The sequence below is a fragment of the Macaca thibetana genome, chromosome 3 (genome assembly GCF_024542745.1).
Source record: "Macaca thibetana thibetana isolate TM-01 chromosome 3, ASM2454274v1, whole genome shotgun sequence".
Classification (NCBI taxonomy): domain Eukaryota; kingdom Metazoa; phylum Chordata; class Mammalia; order Primates; family Cercopithecidae; genus Macaca; species Macaca thibetana.
The window spans coordinates 17,311,979-17,329,212 of NC_065580.1; the positions used below are offsets into that span (position 1 = coordinate 17,311,979).

Here is a 17,234-nt window from a genome sequence, read left to right on the forward strand (position 1 = left end):
ATGTGTTCAACCTTGAAATTCCAGCTTCAAGTCAGGCCATTTTTTAGTCCTGTGTAGTGGCGCATTCAGAGAGTTTTGTGAGAAGGAACGATGGAAAGACCTTGAGGGTAATGAAGTGGCTTTAATCTCCTCATGGGGCTGAATTCATGACTGATACAAGTGTGAGAAAGAGGAGGAAATAAAACGGCAGCTCAATGAAAAATATCAGAGCCTCAGGAAGTGAGGGAAGAATCAACACGGTTTATGCTATGAAAGAGAGTCCTAGTTCCAGAGGAGCCTGAAGAGGAATGTTGGTTCTGCTTCTCCCATCCAAGTCATTAGTTGTGGTGCAGGAGAGAAGAGATGTGTCCCATGATCGCGGGCAGCTGAGCAGCAGACCTGCCAGGGACCAACTCCCAGCTCCAGCCAGGTGACCCTTGGCAAGTTCTGTAATCTCTTCAAGCCCTGCTCGTCTCATCCTTGAGGTCAAGTGGCTTGGCCTACTTGTTTCTTTGAGGCTGAGCTTTGTCATTGACAGCTCCAGACACGGTTCATTTGTTTTGTTTAGGAATGCATCTCAAAATTCCTCTCTGATCTTGAGCCACGCTATGTATTTGGTCTCTTCTAGCTATTTCCGAAAGGGGCCCTTCTTCGGCCTGGCCTGCTTTGCCAACATGCCAGTGGAGAGCGAGCTGGAACGTGGCGCGCGGATGAAGTCTGTGGGCATCCTCTCTCCCTCCTACACGCTGCTTTACCGCTACATGCACTTCTTGGAGAACCAGGTTCGGTACGTGGCTTCCGTACATGTGCAGGGAGGCAGCAGGATCCACCAGCTGGTGCATATGGCACGAGCCCTCGGAGACAGCACTTGCGTGCCAGAGCAGCAGATGTCTTTCCAAGAACATCCATGGCGATGTTTCACGCCTCGGGTAGTGTCCTTTCATTTCAGCCAACGTCCTGCATGATGAGTCTTCACTCTATAATGAAAGCCGGGGTATATTCTGCCTTCAGTTTGGATTTAATACTGCCATCACTTTTTTAAATTAAATCATTTGTTGACAGGTACATGATCTTTGTTTATTCAAAGCCACAATAGTTACCTCCTCGCCCCAAGTTGGCAAAGAAATCCTAAACTTTTTAAAAGCCTACTCTTTTTATTATTGGGATTCTTACTATGATTGGGATAATAGTAAGAGAACTTAAAAAAATATATTTTTTTTGGTAGACAGGCTCTTACTATATTGCCCAGGCTGGTCGTGAACTCCTGGAGTCAAGTGATCCTCCTGCCTCAGCCCGCCAAAGAGCTGGGATTATAGGCATGAGCCAAGTTGCCTGGGATAGGAAGAGAATTTTTAACAGAAGCAGCAAAACCATTAGTTACTTTACATTTTTTTCATCATGCAAGTAACCTAATTACATTTCAGATTTTGAGGGGAAAATTTATCCCTAATCCCTGAAGCACTGACAAAATGTTACCACTTCTTTTCTGTGTATGTGTGTACGTTTAAAATACATATTTGAGTATATACAATATATACTTTTATAGTCTATACTTTTAAAATTTATCACTATTTAAACATTTTTATGCAACATGATTGTGATCTTCAGCTTTGAAAGTGTGAACTTTGTTGTTTGTGGAAAAAACATGTTTATTATTTAAAAATTTATATGAAAGTACAAAGGATTTTTAAAAATCCTCTCAAATAGTAACACTCACAGATATCCATTGACAATATTCCATGAATGTGATTGTAGAATACAAATATCTTTACAAAAATAGGATTAATATTTTATAGATTTAATTTTCTCAAATAACAGGCTGTGTTAATGACATGTATTAAACATAATTTTACTTATAACTTCAAGTAAATATTTTTTCACAGTAAGATACACTATTCGTTGAAATATTCCTCCAAAATTAAGAAAAACGATTATGAAAAATGTGACAATATGTGACAAAATGTAACAATTGTTTACTGAGAAACAATATATAAACATTAAAATTGATCAGGAATGGTGGCTTACACCTGTAATCCCAGCACTTTAGGAGGCCAAGGAGGATCAATTTAGGAGGATGAGTTGAAGCCAGGAATTCAAGACCAGCCTGGGCAAGAAAGCAAGATTCCAACTCTACAGAAACAAAAAAATTAGCCAGGCATGGTGGTGTGCACCTGTAGTCCTAGCTACTTAGGAGGCTGAGGTGAGACGATGGCTTGAGCCCAGAAGTTCTGAGCTATGATTGTGCCATTGCACTCCAGCCTGAGTAACAGAGCAAGACCCTGTCTAAAACATAAAAGTAAATAAAAAAATAAATTCTTGAATGGTTGAATTTTACCATCAAACACGTTTCTTTCTTTGAAAGGATCTTGCATGATCAATACCGTTGGCCTGTTCCCTTTATCCTCAGCTGGTTGTACAGTTCTTGAATGCTTTCTTCTTCCCCTCAGGATGCTATAGATACTGTTCTACTGTTATCTGAAATTAGTCCTTTTGGAGAAGTTTCTCCATCCAGATACCTATAGAGTTTATCTTTGTCTGTGCTGTTTCTGAAATTGCCAAATGTTTTGTTTTGTTGTTTGTTTTTGTTTTTGTTTTTTGAGACGGAGTCTTGCTCTGTCACCTAGGCTGGAGTGCAGTGGTGTGATCTTGGCTCACTGCAACCTCTGCCTCCTGGGTTCAAGCGATTCTCCTGCCTCAGCCCCCTTAGTAGCTGGGATTACAGGGGTCCGCCACCATGCCTGGCTAATTTTTTTTTTTTTTTAAGTAGAGACGGGATTTCATCATGTTGATCAGGCTGATCTCGAACTCCTGACCTCGTGATCCACCCACCTCGGCCTCCCAAAGCTCTGGGATTACAGGTGTGAGCCACTGCGCCCGGCCTGAACTTGCCAAATGTTTATTAGTTCATATCAGAATGTTCTGGGATAGTTTGTCCCCTTTGCTCAATAGATAGGTCTTTTGTTTTTAACTTTAGGAACTTTTTCTTCTGTAATAAAATATTTAACTTTTGCGTTCTGGTTTTTCCTTCTCCAGGAATGCCTGTCATGCATATATTTTCTCCCCATTGTCTTCCATGTTTGTCATTTTGATGATTATTTTAATAGCTCTTTATTGCTGGAGCTGTCCCATACATTTATTGGTTATTCTCTGTGGCTGAACATGCAGCATGTTTCTATTAACTGTTTATTTTTTTCAGCTGCTCCTCTACCTTTTGGAGCTGTGGAAAATACATTTGCACATATATTTTTTTCTGTATTCAAAATATTTCCTCAGTTTTTTCTTTTTTGTTTCAGAAGTAATATTATGAAGTTCTAAAAAAGACCATTTTATTGGGATTTTGACACTTTTAAAACAATATTATTCCTTTTAAAAAGCTAATTTTCCAAGTAGGCAACACAGTCTCATGGTTCAAAATCCAAAAATTTTAAGGTGTTATTATATTAGTTAGGGTCCTGGCTAAAAGCAAGAACAGAGGCCCAAAATTACTATGGCCCAATTAAGATAAAAGATTATTGCTCATGTCATAGCATAGAGGTAGGCAGGTGGTCAAGTTAGGTAGCCTGCTGTGTTCCATACAATTGTTCAGGGACCCATATTCATCTCTTGTTAGTCTACCATATCCTAAGAATGGTTTTGTATTGCAAGGTGCTCTTTCCCAAATGTTGAAAGCTGCTCACTGCTATTATGTTTGCATTTCAGCTCATAGGGAAGAGGGAAAGACTAGAATTTACATATCTCACTTCTCTTACCTATCTCACTTCTCATATTCCATTGTCAAGTTCTCAATCACAGAGACACACCCAACAGCAAAGCAGACTGGGAAGCATCACTACTAGGTGGGTGACCCTGTGACCAGTTAGAACTCTGGGGCATTGGTTACAGACAGGAAGAAGGGAAGGCTTGACTTTGAGAAAAAGTCAACAGCTTCTGCCTCAGTTTGCCCCTCTGGCCACTCAGGTATCCATGTGTACTCTTCTTCCCACTTGTAAAGGCCATAACTCCCAGCCTCATGTGATCTACCCACCTCGGCCTCCCAAAGTGCTGGGATTACAGGCATGAACCACCGCGCCCGGCCTTTTCTTATTCATTTCTAGGAGTTTGTACGATAGGGAAATTTTTTCTTTGTTATATAAATTGAAAACTTATATAACACTTTGTCATTTGTCTTTTAACATTACCTTCTTGTCATATAGGTGTTTTTCTTTGAATTCATTCATCTTTTTATGGCTTCTAGATTTTGAGTCATAGCTAGAAAAGTTTTACAGCTTGGTGATTAAAGAGGGCTATAGGTAACAGAAGAGACTTACATGACAGAGTATGAGGAAAAGAAGGAAGCACAGTTAGATAAGCTCAGGTCTAGGTTAGGATAATACTTGAATACAGCAGCAGCTTTTACATGAATTCACTAGTCTTCATTTCTGCAGCACTTAATCTGTGTTTTTTATTTCTTCTGACTTCCAATGTTCCAAACCTATTTACTTGTATTTCATCTACAATTTTTGCCCTCAGTATCTCTAAAGAGTCTTTTTAATGATTATTTCTAATGAATCAGAAGATATTGGAGAACTATTTCATAATTTTACAAATTAAATTAGAAAAGGCAAGAGGGACTGTTATTGAAGAAACGGACCCATGACTCATAACCACATTTTACCTTGCTCAGATCTCGATTCAAACCAACTGTGAAATAGTGTTTGGGGGACAGTGGCTATATTTTGAATGTGGACTGGATATTTATATTAAGGCATTATTATTAGGTGAGATAATGGCATGGTGATTATGTGTTAGTTATTTAAACAGATTTTATCAGTTAGAGATGCCTTACAAAGCATTTATCAATGAAATGTTATGAGGTGGGATTTTCTTTAAGACATTCTAGGAAAAAAAGTGGTGATGGTAAGGTATAGGGTATAGATATAACCATATGGATCAAATATTATTGAAGCTAGATGATAAATACAACCGGAGGTGGAGGTTGCAGTGAGCTGAGATCGCGCCACTGCACTCCAGCCTGGGCAACAGAGCGAGACTCCGTCTCCAAAAGGGAAAGAAAAAAAAAAGGATTATTGAGGTCATTTAGTATGTAAATTTTGTAACTTGGTATATTAACCTTTCCGGTGTATCATGAATTATAGTCCTCAATATTATTGTGGTTTCACAGCATTTCAATATATAGATACATCACAATTTATTTAACTGTTTCACTGTTATTGGGGTTTTAGGGTGTTCCTTATTTTTTTCACCACCGTGCACATTAGCATCCTTATGAGTAAATGACTGTTCACATCTAGAAATAGTTCTTTAGGCCACAATCCGAGAAGGGGAATCATTGGATCAGAGGATATATACAATGTACAATTTAATACAAGCTGTAAGTTACGCTTCAGAAGGTGGTGCCATTGTATCCCTGCACCAGCAGTAATAAATGGGGGTGCTTATTTTTCTGCATTTGCAAAGCCAGGAACTAGGAGGCGATTTGTTCAGACAGATATATACATATATATATACACACACACACACATATATACACATATGTAAATACACACACACACACACACATATATATATATATATATATATATTTTTTTTTTTGGAGACAGTCTTGCTCTGTCACCCAGGCTGGATGCAATGGTGTGATCTTGGTTCACTGCAACCTTCACCTCCTGGGTTCAAGCAATTCTTGTGCCTCAACTCCCTAGTAGCTGGGATTTTTAGTAGAGACAGGTTTCACCATGTTGGCCAGGCTGGTCTGGAACTTCCGGCCCCAAGCGATCCGCCCACCTCACCCTCCCAAAGTGCTGGGATTATAGGCATGAGCCACCACGCCCGGCCTGTTCAGACCAATAATTAACACACCAGAGTGATGAAGTGTAATTGTTGCACGAGGCATCTCTGATTCTGATTGTGGATGATTTATTGCTCGTGTGGTAGGGACAGGCAGGGTCAGTTGCATTGGGCATCTGCATGGCCACATATGGCTGTGTTTTATCAGTGAAGGAGCTGTGGGCTTAAGGAGAATCCCAGTGTCTCTGGCCCAGCAGCCTATGGCTTCAGATTAATAATATATGTTGAGCCAGTTGTTCTCTAGTTTTTACAGTGTCGCGGCTCTTGGATGGTTTCCATAGGTGGTTTGGCATACATTTCAGTGTGGTGGTTTCTCAATTTCTGCATTCTTGTAGGTAAGTTCACCAGGAAGGGCTCCTTTGACATCATCTTTGAAGACTAACTGATCCAGCACTCTGAGCCTTGTTTCAGTACTTTTCGGTCTTTCTTGATATTGTGGTTTGACAATCTTGTTTGTTGCAAAATCTGTAGTGTGTTTGAATTTTGAGGCTTTCATACAACAGTTGCTTAACATTCATCCAGGAACTGCCAATTTTTGTTTTTGTCTATGTTCAGATTCCATATTATTGCCTTGTTCTGTCCCATCAGTCAGGAATATCTGAGGCAGTCAAAGGACAGAATCCTCATATTAGTTCTTTGTCTAAAGGACTCTAACTTTTGTACCGAACTTTTCTTTAGAATCATGATTCAAGTATACAGTTTAATGTAGTCAAACAGAAAAGGCAATTGAGCAGCAAATCAGCAAACAATAAACATAGAAAATGAAAAAATATTACCTTGACACAGCCCCCTTTAACACAGAAAATATAGTAGTAGTAAAAATATAATGAAATGATTCTCAGTATTTTTAGGGAAATTTGATCCTAATGAAACACCTTTGAATGAAAAAATATAAATTACCCCTGACACAGCCCCCTTTAACACAGAAAATATAGTATTAAAATATAATAAAATATTCTCAGTGTTCTTTTTAGGGAAATTCCATCCTAATAAAAACAGCTTTGAACATAATTGCCTTTGTGTGATTTTTCTGTGAATCAAACTTTGATCAGTTTGACCAGCTTCCCTAAAAAGTATCTGAAATTGCCATCTTCTCAGAATAGTCAGACACAGCTTAGACCATGGGTTTTCTGTCTAGCTCATGAACATTTGTAAAAGTGAACTAAATGATTATAAGCACCCTCCTCCCAACTAGTTATTTGTTACAGGAGGACTGCCTCCTTGTCAAAACTTAAAATGTATAGGAGCCCTGAAATTGGAGCTATCATCCATCTTACATTAGTAATCATTATATGAATATAGTAATGATTTTTTTTTTCCTTTTTAAAATATAAATTTGTCTGAAGGTCTGTTGTCATCACTTTGACATAAGAGCTGTAAGTCAGTCTAGAGTGGAGATGGTTGGAGAATGGAAGACTATAGTTGGTTGATGAAATCTTGGCTCTGAACAGTTTGTGTCATAGTTTGGGGTAAGCCACTGTGGCAGTTTGCAGAGGCAGTGTGGCAGCGGGGAATGCCTATTTTTAATCACTGCTGTTCCAGGGCCAACCATAATTAGGGATGTTTCCCTTGCTCAGTGAAGCCGTATTTTGCTTTTTGTTCATTGATTGATGGAAATTGTAGGACACTGAGAAAATAACGATGGGCTAAGAGGGTTTTGGTGCCTTTTATTCCTCCCTCAATTAGGGCTTTTCCGGGCCTGCATAACAAAGTGCCAAAAACTGGGTGGCTTACAACAGCAGAAACATAGTGTCTCACAGTTCTAGAGGCTGGAAGTCCAAAGTCAAGGTCTCAGCAGTGTGAGTTCCCTTTGGGGCTATGAGGGAGAATCCGTTCCAGGCCTCTCCCCTAGCTGCTGGTGGACGCTGGCAATCTTTGGGGTTCCTTGGCTTGTAGATGCATCATCCCAGTCTCGTCTTCATGTTCACCTGCTGTTTGCTGTGTGTGTGTGTCTCTGTGTCCAAAAGTCCCCTTTCTATAAGGACAGCATTCATACTGGACCAGGGCCGGCTCCAGTGACTTCATTTTAACTCGATTACCTATGTAAAGATGCTATCCAAATAAGTTCCCATTCTGAGCGAGGTGCTGGGGCCCCATCTTTTTTGTGGGGACAAAATTCAACCTATAACACCCCCATTAAACATAGTGGCAAACAGTCCTCACAGTGCTCCTGAGCTCCACTGGGGGGCAGGATTCTCCACTGTCCAAATGGCCCAGGGTGCTGCCTTCTGGGGTCTGGGGTCTGGGGTCAGCCAGCAGGGCCAGCCACAGCCAGGCTCTGCGACCCGAGCCAGTGGGGCGGGCAGAGAAGAGATTCTGATGCTTTTTATTTCTTTATTATTATACTTAATGCAGAAATTATGAGCCCTGATGATATCCAATAATAATTGTTTTCCCTTATTTGAGACATTGGAGGTAAGCTTCTCCGTATTCTTCCATAACCACAAAGCAAGCAGGCAAGCGTGAGGTCTCTAAACAAAGAGCGGCTTTAAGCAGGGAATGTTAGGCTTCCAGGCTGGCCCTTCTCACAGGACGCGGCCATTCTCTGGGAAGTGGCACCCAGTCTGCGGCGTACCTTGCTCAAGAACAATAGACATTAGTCATAGTCTGTTAATTCTGTCTGTTTCCCATGAGAAAAAGAATGTGTTCCATGGTGCTGTCAGGGAGTTTCAGGCCCATGTTTGAACTTTTCTTGAGGATCTTCTGTAGCATCAAAGGAGGTGACCTAAGCAGCCTCCAAATGGGGATCTTTGGAGTATGTCAGGGCCTTTGCCCCTGAGTGCTACAGCCCTTGAGGTGGGTGCGGGGTAGGAGTGGTAGCAGAGCTGTGACCAGGGCTGTTCTCACTGTGTGTGTGTGTGTGTGTGTGTGTGTGTGTGTCGTGTGTGTATGCATGCATGCATGTATGCATGTGTGTGTTTTTCTGCAGGCACCAGCTGGAGATGCCAGGACATTACTCTCATCTGGCCGCCTTCTATGAGGACAAAAAGGGGGTGCTCCATGCTGGTCCCGGCAGAGGCAGCAGCCTGCCCCCTGTCTACTGGCTGCCTTCCATCCACCGATACATGTACCCTGAGATGAAGGTGAGGTTAGCCCTGCTTTTCTTACGCGATACTGGATCTGTATCTGGGAATAGTAGCTGTCGATTAATTTTTAATGAATAAAACATTTATGTCTTTGGATCATACAAAATATCTACTTTTGATAGAGTAGAGTTGCAACATAGGCATTTGGTTTGTTTAAAACATAAAGCAAGTTATCTTAAACAATATGCTTTCTAGACACTTCTGTAATCATAGTATAAAGGCGTGATAGGCCAGTCTTGAAAAGATGGATTTACTTCTGTTGATTGCTTCTGATATTTTAACACCAGACATTTGAACTAAAGATGAAGAGTTTGATGAATAAGTATGACATTTCTTAGTGAATATACTTTTGATGTTACTTCATTTTGTATTTGTTTCTGAAGTACTTTGGCTTTGTACAGTTAGCAAAACACCCAGCGAAGCGTTAGGTGTTGGAAGGGTGCAAATATGACTAAGAACATGAATCTCCTCTTTCTCTTTCTTCTCTGTCCCCTGTGGTTGGCCACAGGATGTTTCCATGGAAACCTAGGGCTCCTCTGGTAGAGAAATTATGCCAAGAGTCCAAGGGAGAACGCTGGGAGAGATGTCTTAGGAGAGGATGCGGTCCCTGAGTATTTGGCTAGGTGGAGAGTGAGGATTGCTGATTCCAGAACCAGGAAAGGTGTGAGCAGCAGTGAGGACCATGGTCTGTCACTCTCTTAGCACCTTCTGGGAGTTACGCATTGTGCCAGCTATTTATCTATACCTGTCGCAGCATTCTCTACAATAAAAGTAAATGTTTTTTTAATCCTTGTTTTCCAGCGAAAGCAACCGGAGCTTATAAAGGGCTAGTGACTGCTTTAGGTCTTATAGCTAATAGGAGTTAGAGCCAAGTTTTAAACAGAGGTCTAGTGCTACAGCCAGTGCATGTGTCCTGCCCCACTTTATTGTCTTTGCAGAGATATGGACACGGAAAAATGCAAGACAAGTTCATGGGACATGAGCAAACTAGTTTGGCTGGGATTAAGTCAGCCGGCATGAGGGAAATGATTGGAGAACTAGGTTCTGAAATTAGATTGTAGAGAGCCTTAAATAGTAGACCTTGGAACTTGAATCCTAATAAGTACCAATTAGGGACTTACCGGGAAAAGAGACCATCCTAGGTATTTCAAACTATTTTAATACAGGAAATCAGTAATATAGGAGTTGGAAGGCTGAAGGAGTAGAAAAGGAATAGGTAGCCAATATATTCGTAATCATAGACAATAGCCTGACTAACGCCCTATATTAGTCATCTATTGCTGTGGAACAAATTATCCCCAAATTAATGTTTTAAAACAGTATATATTTATTATTTCACAGCTTCTGTAAGTCAGGAATCCCAGCATGGCTTAACCAGATTCTCTATGTCATGATCTCTCATGAGATGGTATCAGCCAGGGTTAGGGGATCATCTGAAAGTTTGACTGGGGAGGTGTCCACCTCTAAGATCATGTGGGTGTTGGCAGGATTGAATTTCTTGAGGACTGTTTTGAACTGAAGGCCTCAGTACCTTGCTAGCTGTTAGTTGGGGGCTCCCCTCAGTTCTTAGCCATGTGGGTCTCTCCACTATGTGAGGTTGCTTTATCTAAGCCAGTAAGAGAGTGTACTAGCAGGATGGAAGTCAGAACCCTTTGTAACCTAATCATGGAAGTGACAGCCCTGCAATGTCACCATATTTTCTTAGAAGCAAATTAAGAGGACGAGGGGATCGCATAAGGCTGTAAATACCAAGAGGTGGGTATCATGGGGACTATCTTAGAGGCTGCCTTCTACCCTCCCCTAGGGCTGGGGTAACAAAGCAAGAGAAGCAGAATGATCAAAACCATGGGAGCCTGCAGGAGGGGTCCCTACACAGCCAGTACTCAGATCACTGAGGGAGGCACTGCGCATCTATGCTGGGACCTCTCAGGAGGTGTGGCTGCACCTGTGCTGTGCATGCTGAGGAAAGCTGGAGACTGGAGTCGTGGGTGTCTGCTGCTGCTGGAGAAATACTAGCTGGAGCGAGAAGCTGAAGAGATTTCCTTCTGCCTTTCAATCCACAATCCTTGCTCTCCATTGAAGAACTCTAACAGGAAGCCAATTGGCGTGTGAGTTTAGGAATTGTCCTTTACAGGTTTCCCAAGCCCATGGTATAGGCTGAGAGACAATCATTAAGAAATGGTCAGAGGGCCATTGGAGGTACTCTGGGCTTGCACTGACCTGAGTCCTGTTCTCTTTCTGTCTGCTCATAACTGAGACCCATTTTTCCCTTCAGAGTCAAATTTCTGTTGGAATTATCTCCAAATCTCCAGGGAGGTGACCTGCATGTGACCTAAATGTACTCATATTCCTCCCCATAAGAGTCCAGAGATGAGGGACTAAGGGAGAAAAAAGAAAACTGCCCATGCTTTTGAGGACAGCTCATTAACATAACTGTTAGACCCTAGGAGATGCAGGGAAGAGGGTACTGTCATGGTTGCAGATACAAATGTGGAGTGTCGTCTTTTTACAAAACAGTATGTCAGCACATCAAAATAAAAAACATGGCCAGGCATGGTGGCTCACGCCTGTAATCCCAGCACTTACGGAGGCCAAGGCGGGCGGCTCACTTGAGGTCAAGAGTTTGAGACCAGCCTGGCCAACATGGTGAAATCCTGTCTCTACTAAAAATACAAAAATTAGCCAGGCTTGGTGGTGGGCACCTGTAATCCCACATACTCGGGAGGCTGAGGCAGGAGAATTGTTTGAACCTGGGAGGCAGAAGTTGCCGTGAGCCAACATCGCACCACTGCACTCTAGCCTGGACGCCAGAGTGAGACTTCTCTAAATAAACAAATAAATAAATAAAACATACGTGGCTTTTGTTTCAGCAACTTTACTCCTCAAGATCTATCTACCAGAATGATGTATGTGTAACAATATTTAATTCAACATTGTTCACAGTGGTAGAAAACTAGAAGGCCTATGTATTGAAAGCCATGGCGAATAGTGAATTAGAGCATAAGATGACGACATGGAAGGACCACCAGATCTCATTTGTGTGAGAATAGCAAGGTGCAGAAAACTTATCATCCCTTGGTATCTGCAGGGCCTTGGTTCTGGGCGACCTGCCTCAGATACCCAAATCTGCAGATGCTGAAGTCCCCATATAGTAGGGTGTAGTCTGTGCGTGTAACTTACGCACATCCTCCCATATACAGATACTCCTCAACTTACTGTGGGTTTACACCCCCCTAAGCCCATTGTAAGTTGAAAACATTGTAAGTCAAAAGTGCATTTAATGCTGGCAACGCAGCCGACAGTCTATGACTTACGATGGGTCCACTTAATGTATGATTTTTCGACTTTATGATGGTGTGGAAGCAATGCGCATTCAGTAGAAGCCATAATCCCATCAAAGTCTTAAGGAGCTTCTTGACTTACCATGGGGCTACCTCCTAATAAACCCATCATACAGTTGAAAACTTGGTAAGTTGAATCATGGTAAATCAGGGACCTTCTGTGCTTTAAATCATCTCTAGATTACTTATAATACTTCATACAATGGAAATGCTATGCACATAGTTGTTATACTGTGTTGTTTTTTACATACATTTATTATTGTTGTTCTTTATTTTTCCAAATATTTTTTATCTGCACGCAGTTGGTTGAATCTAAGGATATGGTATCGGGATACAGAGGGCCGGCCGACTGTACATGTGATATGATTACACTGTTGTTAAACAGTCACAGTCTCTGTCTAGATAGACACATACACACACCCAGACATAAACATGGAAAGTATTGATGGGTATATACAAGCTTAAGATATGTATTCCCTGGGATGAGGTAAAGTATGGGATGGGGTAGGGCAAGGCTTACAAGTATTAAAAAGGCAGGGCCAGGAAAAAACAAATGATGACACTTAAAAATAGCATGTATGTCCCAGCACTTTGGGAGGCCGAGGCGGGCGGATCACGAGGTCAGGAGATTGAGACCATCCTGGCTAACACAGTGAAACCCCGTCTCTACTAAAAAAGACAAAAAAATTAGCCAGGCGTGGTGGTGGGCGCCTGTAGTCCCAGCTACTCGGGAGGCTAAGGCAGGAGAATGGCATGAACCCAGGAGGCAGAGCTTGCAGTGAGCCGAGATCGCGCCACTGCATTCCAGCCTGGGCAACAGAGCGAGACTCCGTCTCAAAAAAAAAAAAAATAGCATGTATGATATAATACTTGTCATGGATGGAAAATAATGTAATATCTTTCAGTTTTTATTGAAATATAACATTTAATAGGAATAAGTTCAAAAATAGTATATATGATTATTTGTCATGTATGGAAAATAACGTATATATATCATTAAGCTTTTTATTGAAATATAAAACTTTAAAGAAGTAAGTTCAAAAATCATATGTATATAATTCAATGAATTTTTACAACATGAACACATGTATAAAGGAAAACTTTAAGTCTGGGCACAGCAGCTCATGCCTGTAATCCCAGCACTTTGGGAGGCCAAGGTGGGTGGATCATGAGATCAGGAATTCGAAACCAGCCTAGCCAACATGGTGAAACCCCGTCTCTACTAAAAATGCAAAAATTAGCTAGGCATGGTGGCGCACGCCTGTAATTCCAGCTACTTGGGAGGATGAGGCAGGATAATTGCTTGAACCCGGGAGGCGGAGGTTGCAGTGAGCCGAGATAGCGCCACTGCACTCCAGCCTGGGCCACAGGGCAAGACTCCCTCTCAAAAAAAAAAAAAAAAAAAAAAAAAAAACTTTAAAGAAGTAGACTTTTAATGTAGGAGTCAGATATAGGACTGTTTGAGAGGGAAAGAAAATAAACTGGAAAGGAAGCAGAGGGAAGAGGAAGACCTCTCCGAGAGATCCAGATGTGGCTGCTAAATGCTCCCTTTAGGAAAATGGGGGAGTGGGAGAGGGATATAGGGGAGGAGGGTTGGGCCCCAGGAGTGGAGGGCTTCCCTAGTGGCAGGCATGGGTCTTATCAGAGCCTGCTATGGAGACTGAGCTGACAGAGGTTAGGGAGTAAAAAGAAATTGGAGTGAAAAGAGGATGGAGTACGGACTTGAAAGGTTGGAGGGAAAACATGAAGGTACACACTGGAGACATCAAGGAAAGAGAGATCTCTGTAAAAGCCACAGAGAAACAAGGCTGGAAAAAGGGAAAGAGATGTCAATGAAGCAGGAGAAATTTCTGTTGCATGTGCAGTGAGCCTGGTAAAGTAAGGAGGGGTGAGAAGTCTCTAGAGCTGACTCTTTTAGAAGAGAAGAGGTGGTCCTATGGGCAGTGCTTCCTGGCATGGGCTGGGCACAGGACCTGAACTACTTGCAGGTCCCAAGAAGGGCCATGTTCCCTCTTACCTGCATGCCTTTGTATGTGAACACCTTCCCCCAGATTCATCTGTTTTTTTAGTTTGTTTTGTTTGTTTTGAGACGGAGTCTTGCATTGTCGCCCAGGCTGGAGTGCAGTGGCACGATCTCAACTGACTGCAACCTCTGCCTCCCAGGTTCTAGTGATTCTTCTGCCTCAGCCTCCCAAGTAGCTGGGATTACAGGCACACGACACCACACCCAGCTAATTTTTTGTATTTTTAGTAGAGATGGGGTTTCACCATGTTGACCAGGCTGGTCTTGAACTCCTGACCTTGTGATCTGCCCACCTCGGCCTCCCAAAGTGCTGGGATTACAGGCGTGAGCCACAGCGCCCAGCCTCAGATTCATCTTTATGTCAAAGCTTCAACATCACTTCCCCCAGGAAGTCTTTTCTGTCTGTCCTAGAGTGGGATGAGGCACCTCTGGTTTGCTCCACCAACCCCCATTCTTCTCCCATCACGGCTCCCATCAGGCTGTATTTTAAATGCTTGTTTACCTGTTTCTCCCACTAACCTATAAAATATACGCTGGGCGAGCCCTGCCTGGCCTCCATGTGGTGGAAGAACAAGTTGGACGCTTGAAGATAACCAGTGGGAAAGCTGGGAGGAACCGGGGCATGCTTTGGCGCCCTTTCCTATCTGATTGCTGTTAAGACTTTGATGAGAGATAGTGATTGGAGGGATGCAACCAGCCTTGGTCACTTGGTGCCTCTCCTCCTCATGATTTGGGATGTGGTGGCAGAGGAGTAGGCATGGGTGGCAAATGGCATGCTCAGCGCAAGGTTGCCTTTATCCTGGCATGGGGTAGGGAAGTGGTATCAGTGCAGGAGTGATGCCTTGGAAAGGGATATCCTCTCTGGGTACTGCAGATGCAGCTTCGGAGGGCCCAGGACAGCCCTGACCTGGACAGGCAGAGTGCAGAGGCTGCCCTGAGGCTCGGGTGTAGGTGCCCCCGAAGGCTGGTAGTTGTTAAACCCTAGCAGGCAGCCTGGGAGTCGGTGCCTCTCTCAGAAGTGCTCTTGCCTGCCTCCCTAATGGGTGATGAGCTCTTACTTCTGGCACTTTGGCATGGAAGTGACCTTTCACAAAGCTTACGGGGTTTGTGAGGCCTGGGGTTTGAAGCCTTTCTGTTCTAAAAATAGCTTTGGCTGTTTTTATGTGCTATTTCATGTTTTGTCTCAGGCAGTCCTTATAGCCCTACAAGGTAAGTGATGATTCCGTAGTTCACAGTTAAGGATAGTGAACTGAAAACATTAGCTAACTTTCTCCAGATCTCCCTGTTAGTAAATGGCAGGGCCAGGATTGGAATTCAGCTCTTCCTGGGATCAGAGCTTATGCTCTTAACCCCTATGATACTCCTTGGCTCAGGGTTCCCAGAAGGCAATTCAGGGGTTGCCAGTTAGTGTCAAAAGGAAGAGTGGGGCCAGTCGTGGTGGCTCATGCCTGTAATCTCAGCACTTTGGGAGGCCAAGGTGGGTGAATCACTTGAGGTCAGGAGTTCAAAGCCAGCTTGGCCAATGTGGTGAAACCCTGTTTGTACTAAAAATACAAAAATTAGCTGGGCTTGGCGGTGCATGCCTGTAATCCCAGCTACTTGAGAGGCTGAGGTAGGAAAATCGAACCCAGGAGGGTGGAGGTTGCAGTGAGCCAAGATCACGCCACAGCACTCCAACCTGGGTGACAGAGTGAGTGAGACTCCATCTCAAAAAAAGAAGGAAGAGTGGTCAGAGGTGAAGTGTAGCAGGGATTATGCCAGGGGCTCCTTCCTACCTGTGACTTCTGCAGACACCTCACTTTGCACAGTAGTAGTCCTGTAGATTTGGGATCTGACTGGGGACTGTTTGCTCATTGTGTTATTACTTACAGGACTTAGTAATGTTTTCAAGTTGAGTTTTCTTATTGAAGCAGAATGTGTCTTCAGAGATGCTTTTATTCTGATTTTTTAAAATTTAAATTTAGCTTTGTTTTCTTTGCATTGTTCTCCTGAGTAAAAGAATGATCTCTAAACTCAAACATCAGTGTATCAGGGAGCTGTTGTATTATAGAAATCCAGTTTAAAGGTAAGACTTTTAAAGTGAAAAACATCATTTTGTGTGGAAATAAGCATCCTTTAATGTATCTGTTTGGATGGACTTCAGAATTTCGGAGGTGAGGATTAGATACCTTTAGCTCTATTTCTAACAAGCTGTTCCTCACTCTTTCTCCTCCCTATTCCCCTCAATTTTTTCAGATCACACACCCAGCTGGCTGCATGTCTCAGTTTATAAAGTTCTTTGGAGAACAGATCCTCATCCTCTGGAAATTTGCCTTACTTCGAAAGCGCATTTTGATATTTTCTCCCCCACCTGTGGGCGTGGTGTGCTATAGAGGTAACCAGAAGCCAGAGTCAGGGGTGCTGCTTAAATCCCTGGAGCAGAAACTGCTTGAGTCTTTCTGTCACTGATCAAGTTTGGAAGAGTTTGGGCCACATCAAGGGGATGGGGTTTTAAGCCCAGGAGTGACCTGATTGGCTGTGAACGCAGGTGACAATGTAGAAGATGGGTTGGATGACACATCAGTGGCGTGGCCAAAGATTAGGGTCTGGATTAAAGCAGAGAAGATGCATTCTAGATGTATTTTAGAGAAACTGGACAAAACTTGTCAGATTGGATTGTAAAGGTTCTGATGTGTGTGAGGCTGCAACGGAAGAGTCTAGGATAACAAGGGTGGTGGGGCCACCAGATGGGGGACTGAGGAGCAGCCGGGGGCTGGCTTGAAAAGGTTAGTGTGGGATGTGATGAGGGTGTGCTGCCTTGAGACCTTCACAGCAGGGGTGTCCACCCACCCTGCATAGCTGGGTCAGGACCTGTGGGCGTTTGAGCTGGAGATAAAGATTTGAGGGAGATGGATTATTTCTGCACTCATATCTGAGATGGACAGCATTACCTGGGGAAAGCACAAGTGTGGAGGGGTGTTC

General features: G+C 42.9%; 1 protein-coding gene across 3 annotated transcripts in view; it reads left to right on the top strand.

The window, feature by feature from the left end:
- DENND11 (DENN domain containing 11) overlaps positions 1 to 17,234 on the top strand; it is an 85,481-nt gene that overhangs the window by 57,883 nt on the left and 10,364 nt on the right. For all 3 annotated transcript variants that reach the window (XM_050782260.1, XM_050782258.1, XM_050782257.1), the window contains 3 exons: positions 608 to 766; positions 8,753 to 8,906; positions 16,509 to 16,647. In XM_050782260.1, the coding sequence (XP_050638217.1) occupies positions 608 to 766; positions 8,753 to 8,906; positions 16,509 to 16,647 (452 nt within the window). The remainder of the gene's footprint in view (positions 1 to 607; positions 767 to 8,752; positions 8,907 to 16,508; positions 16,648 to 17,234) is intronic.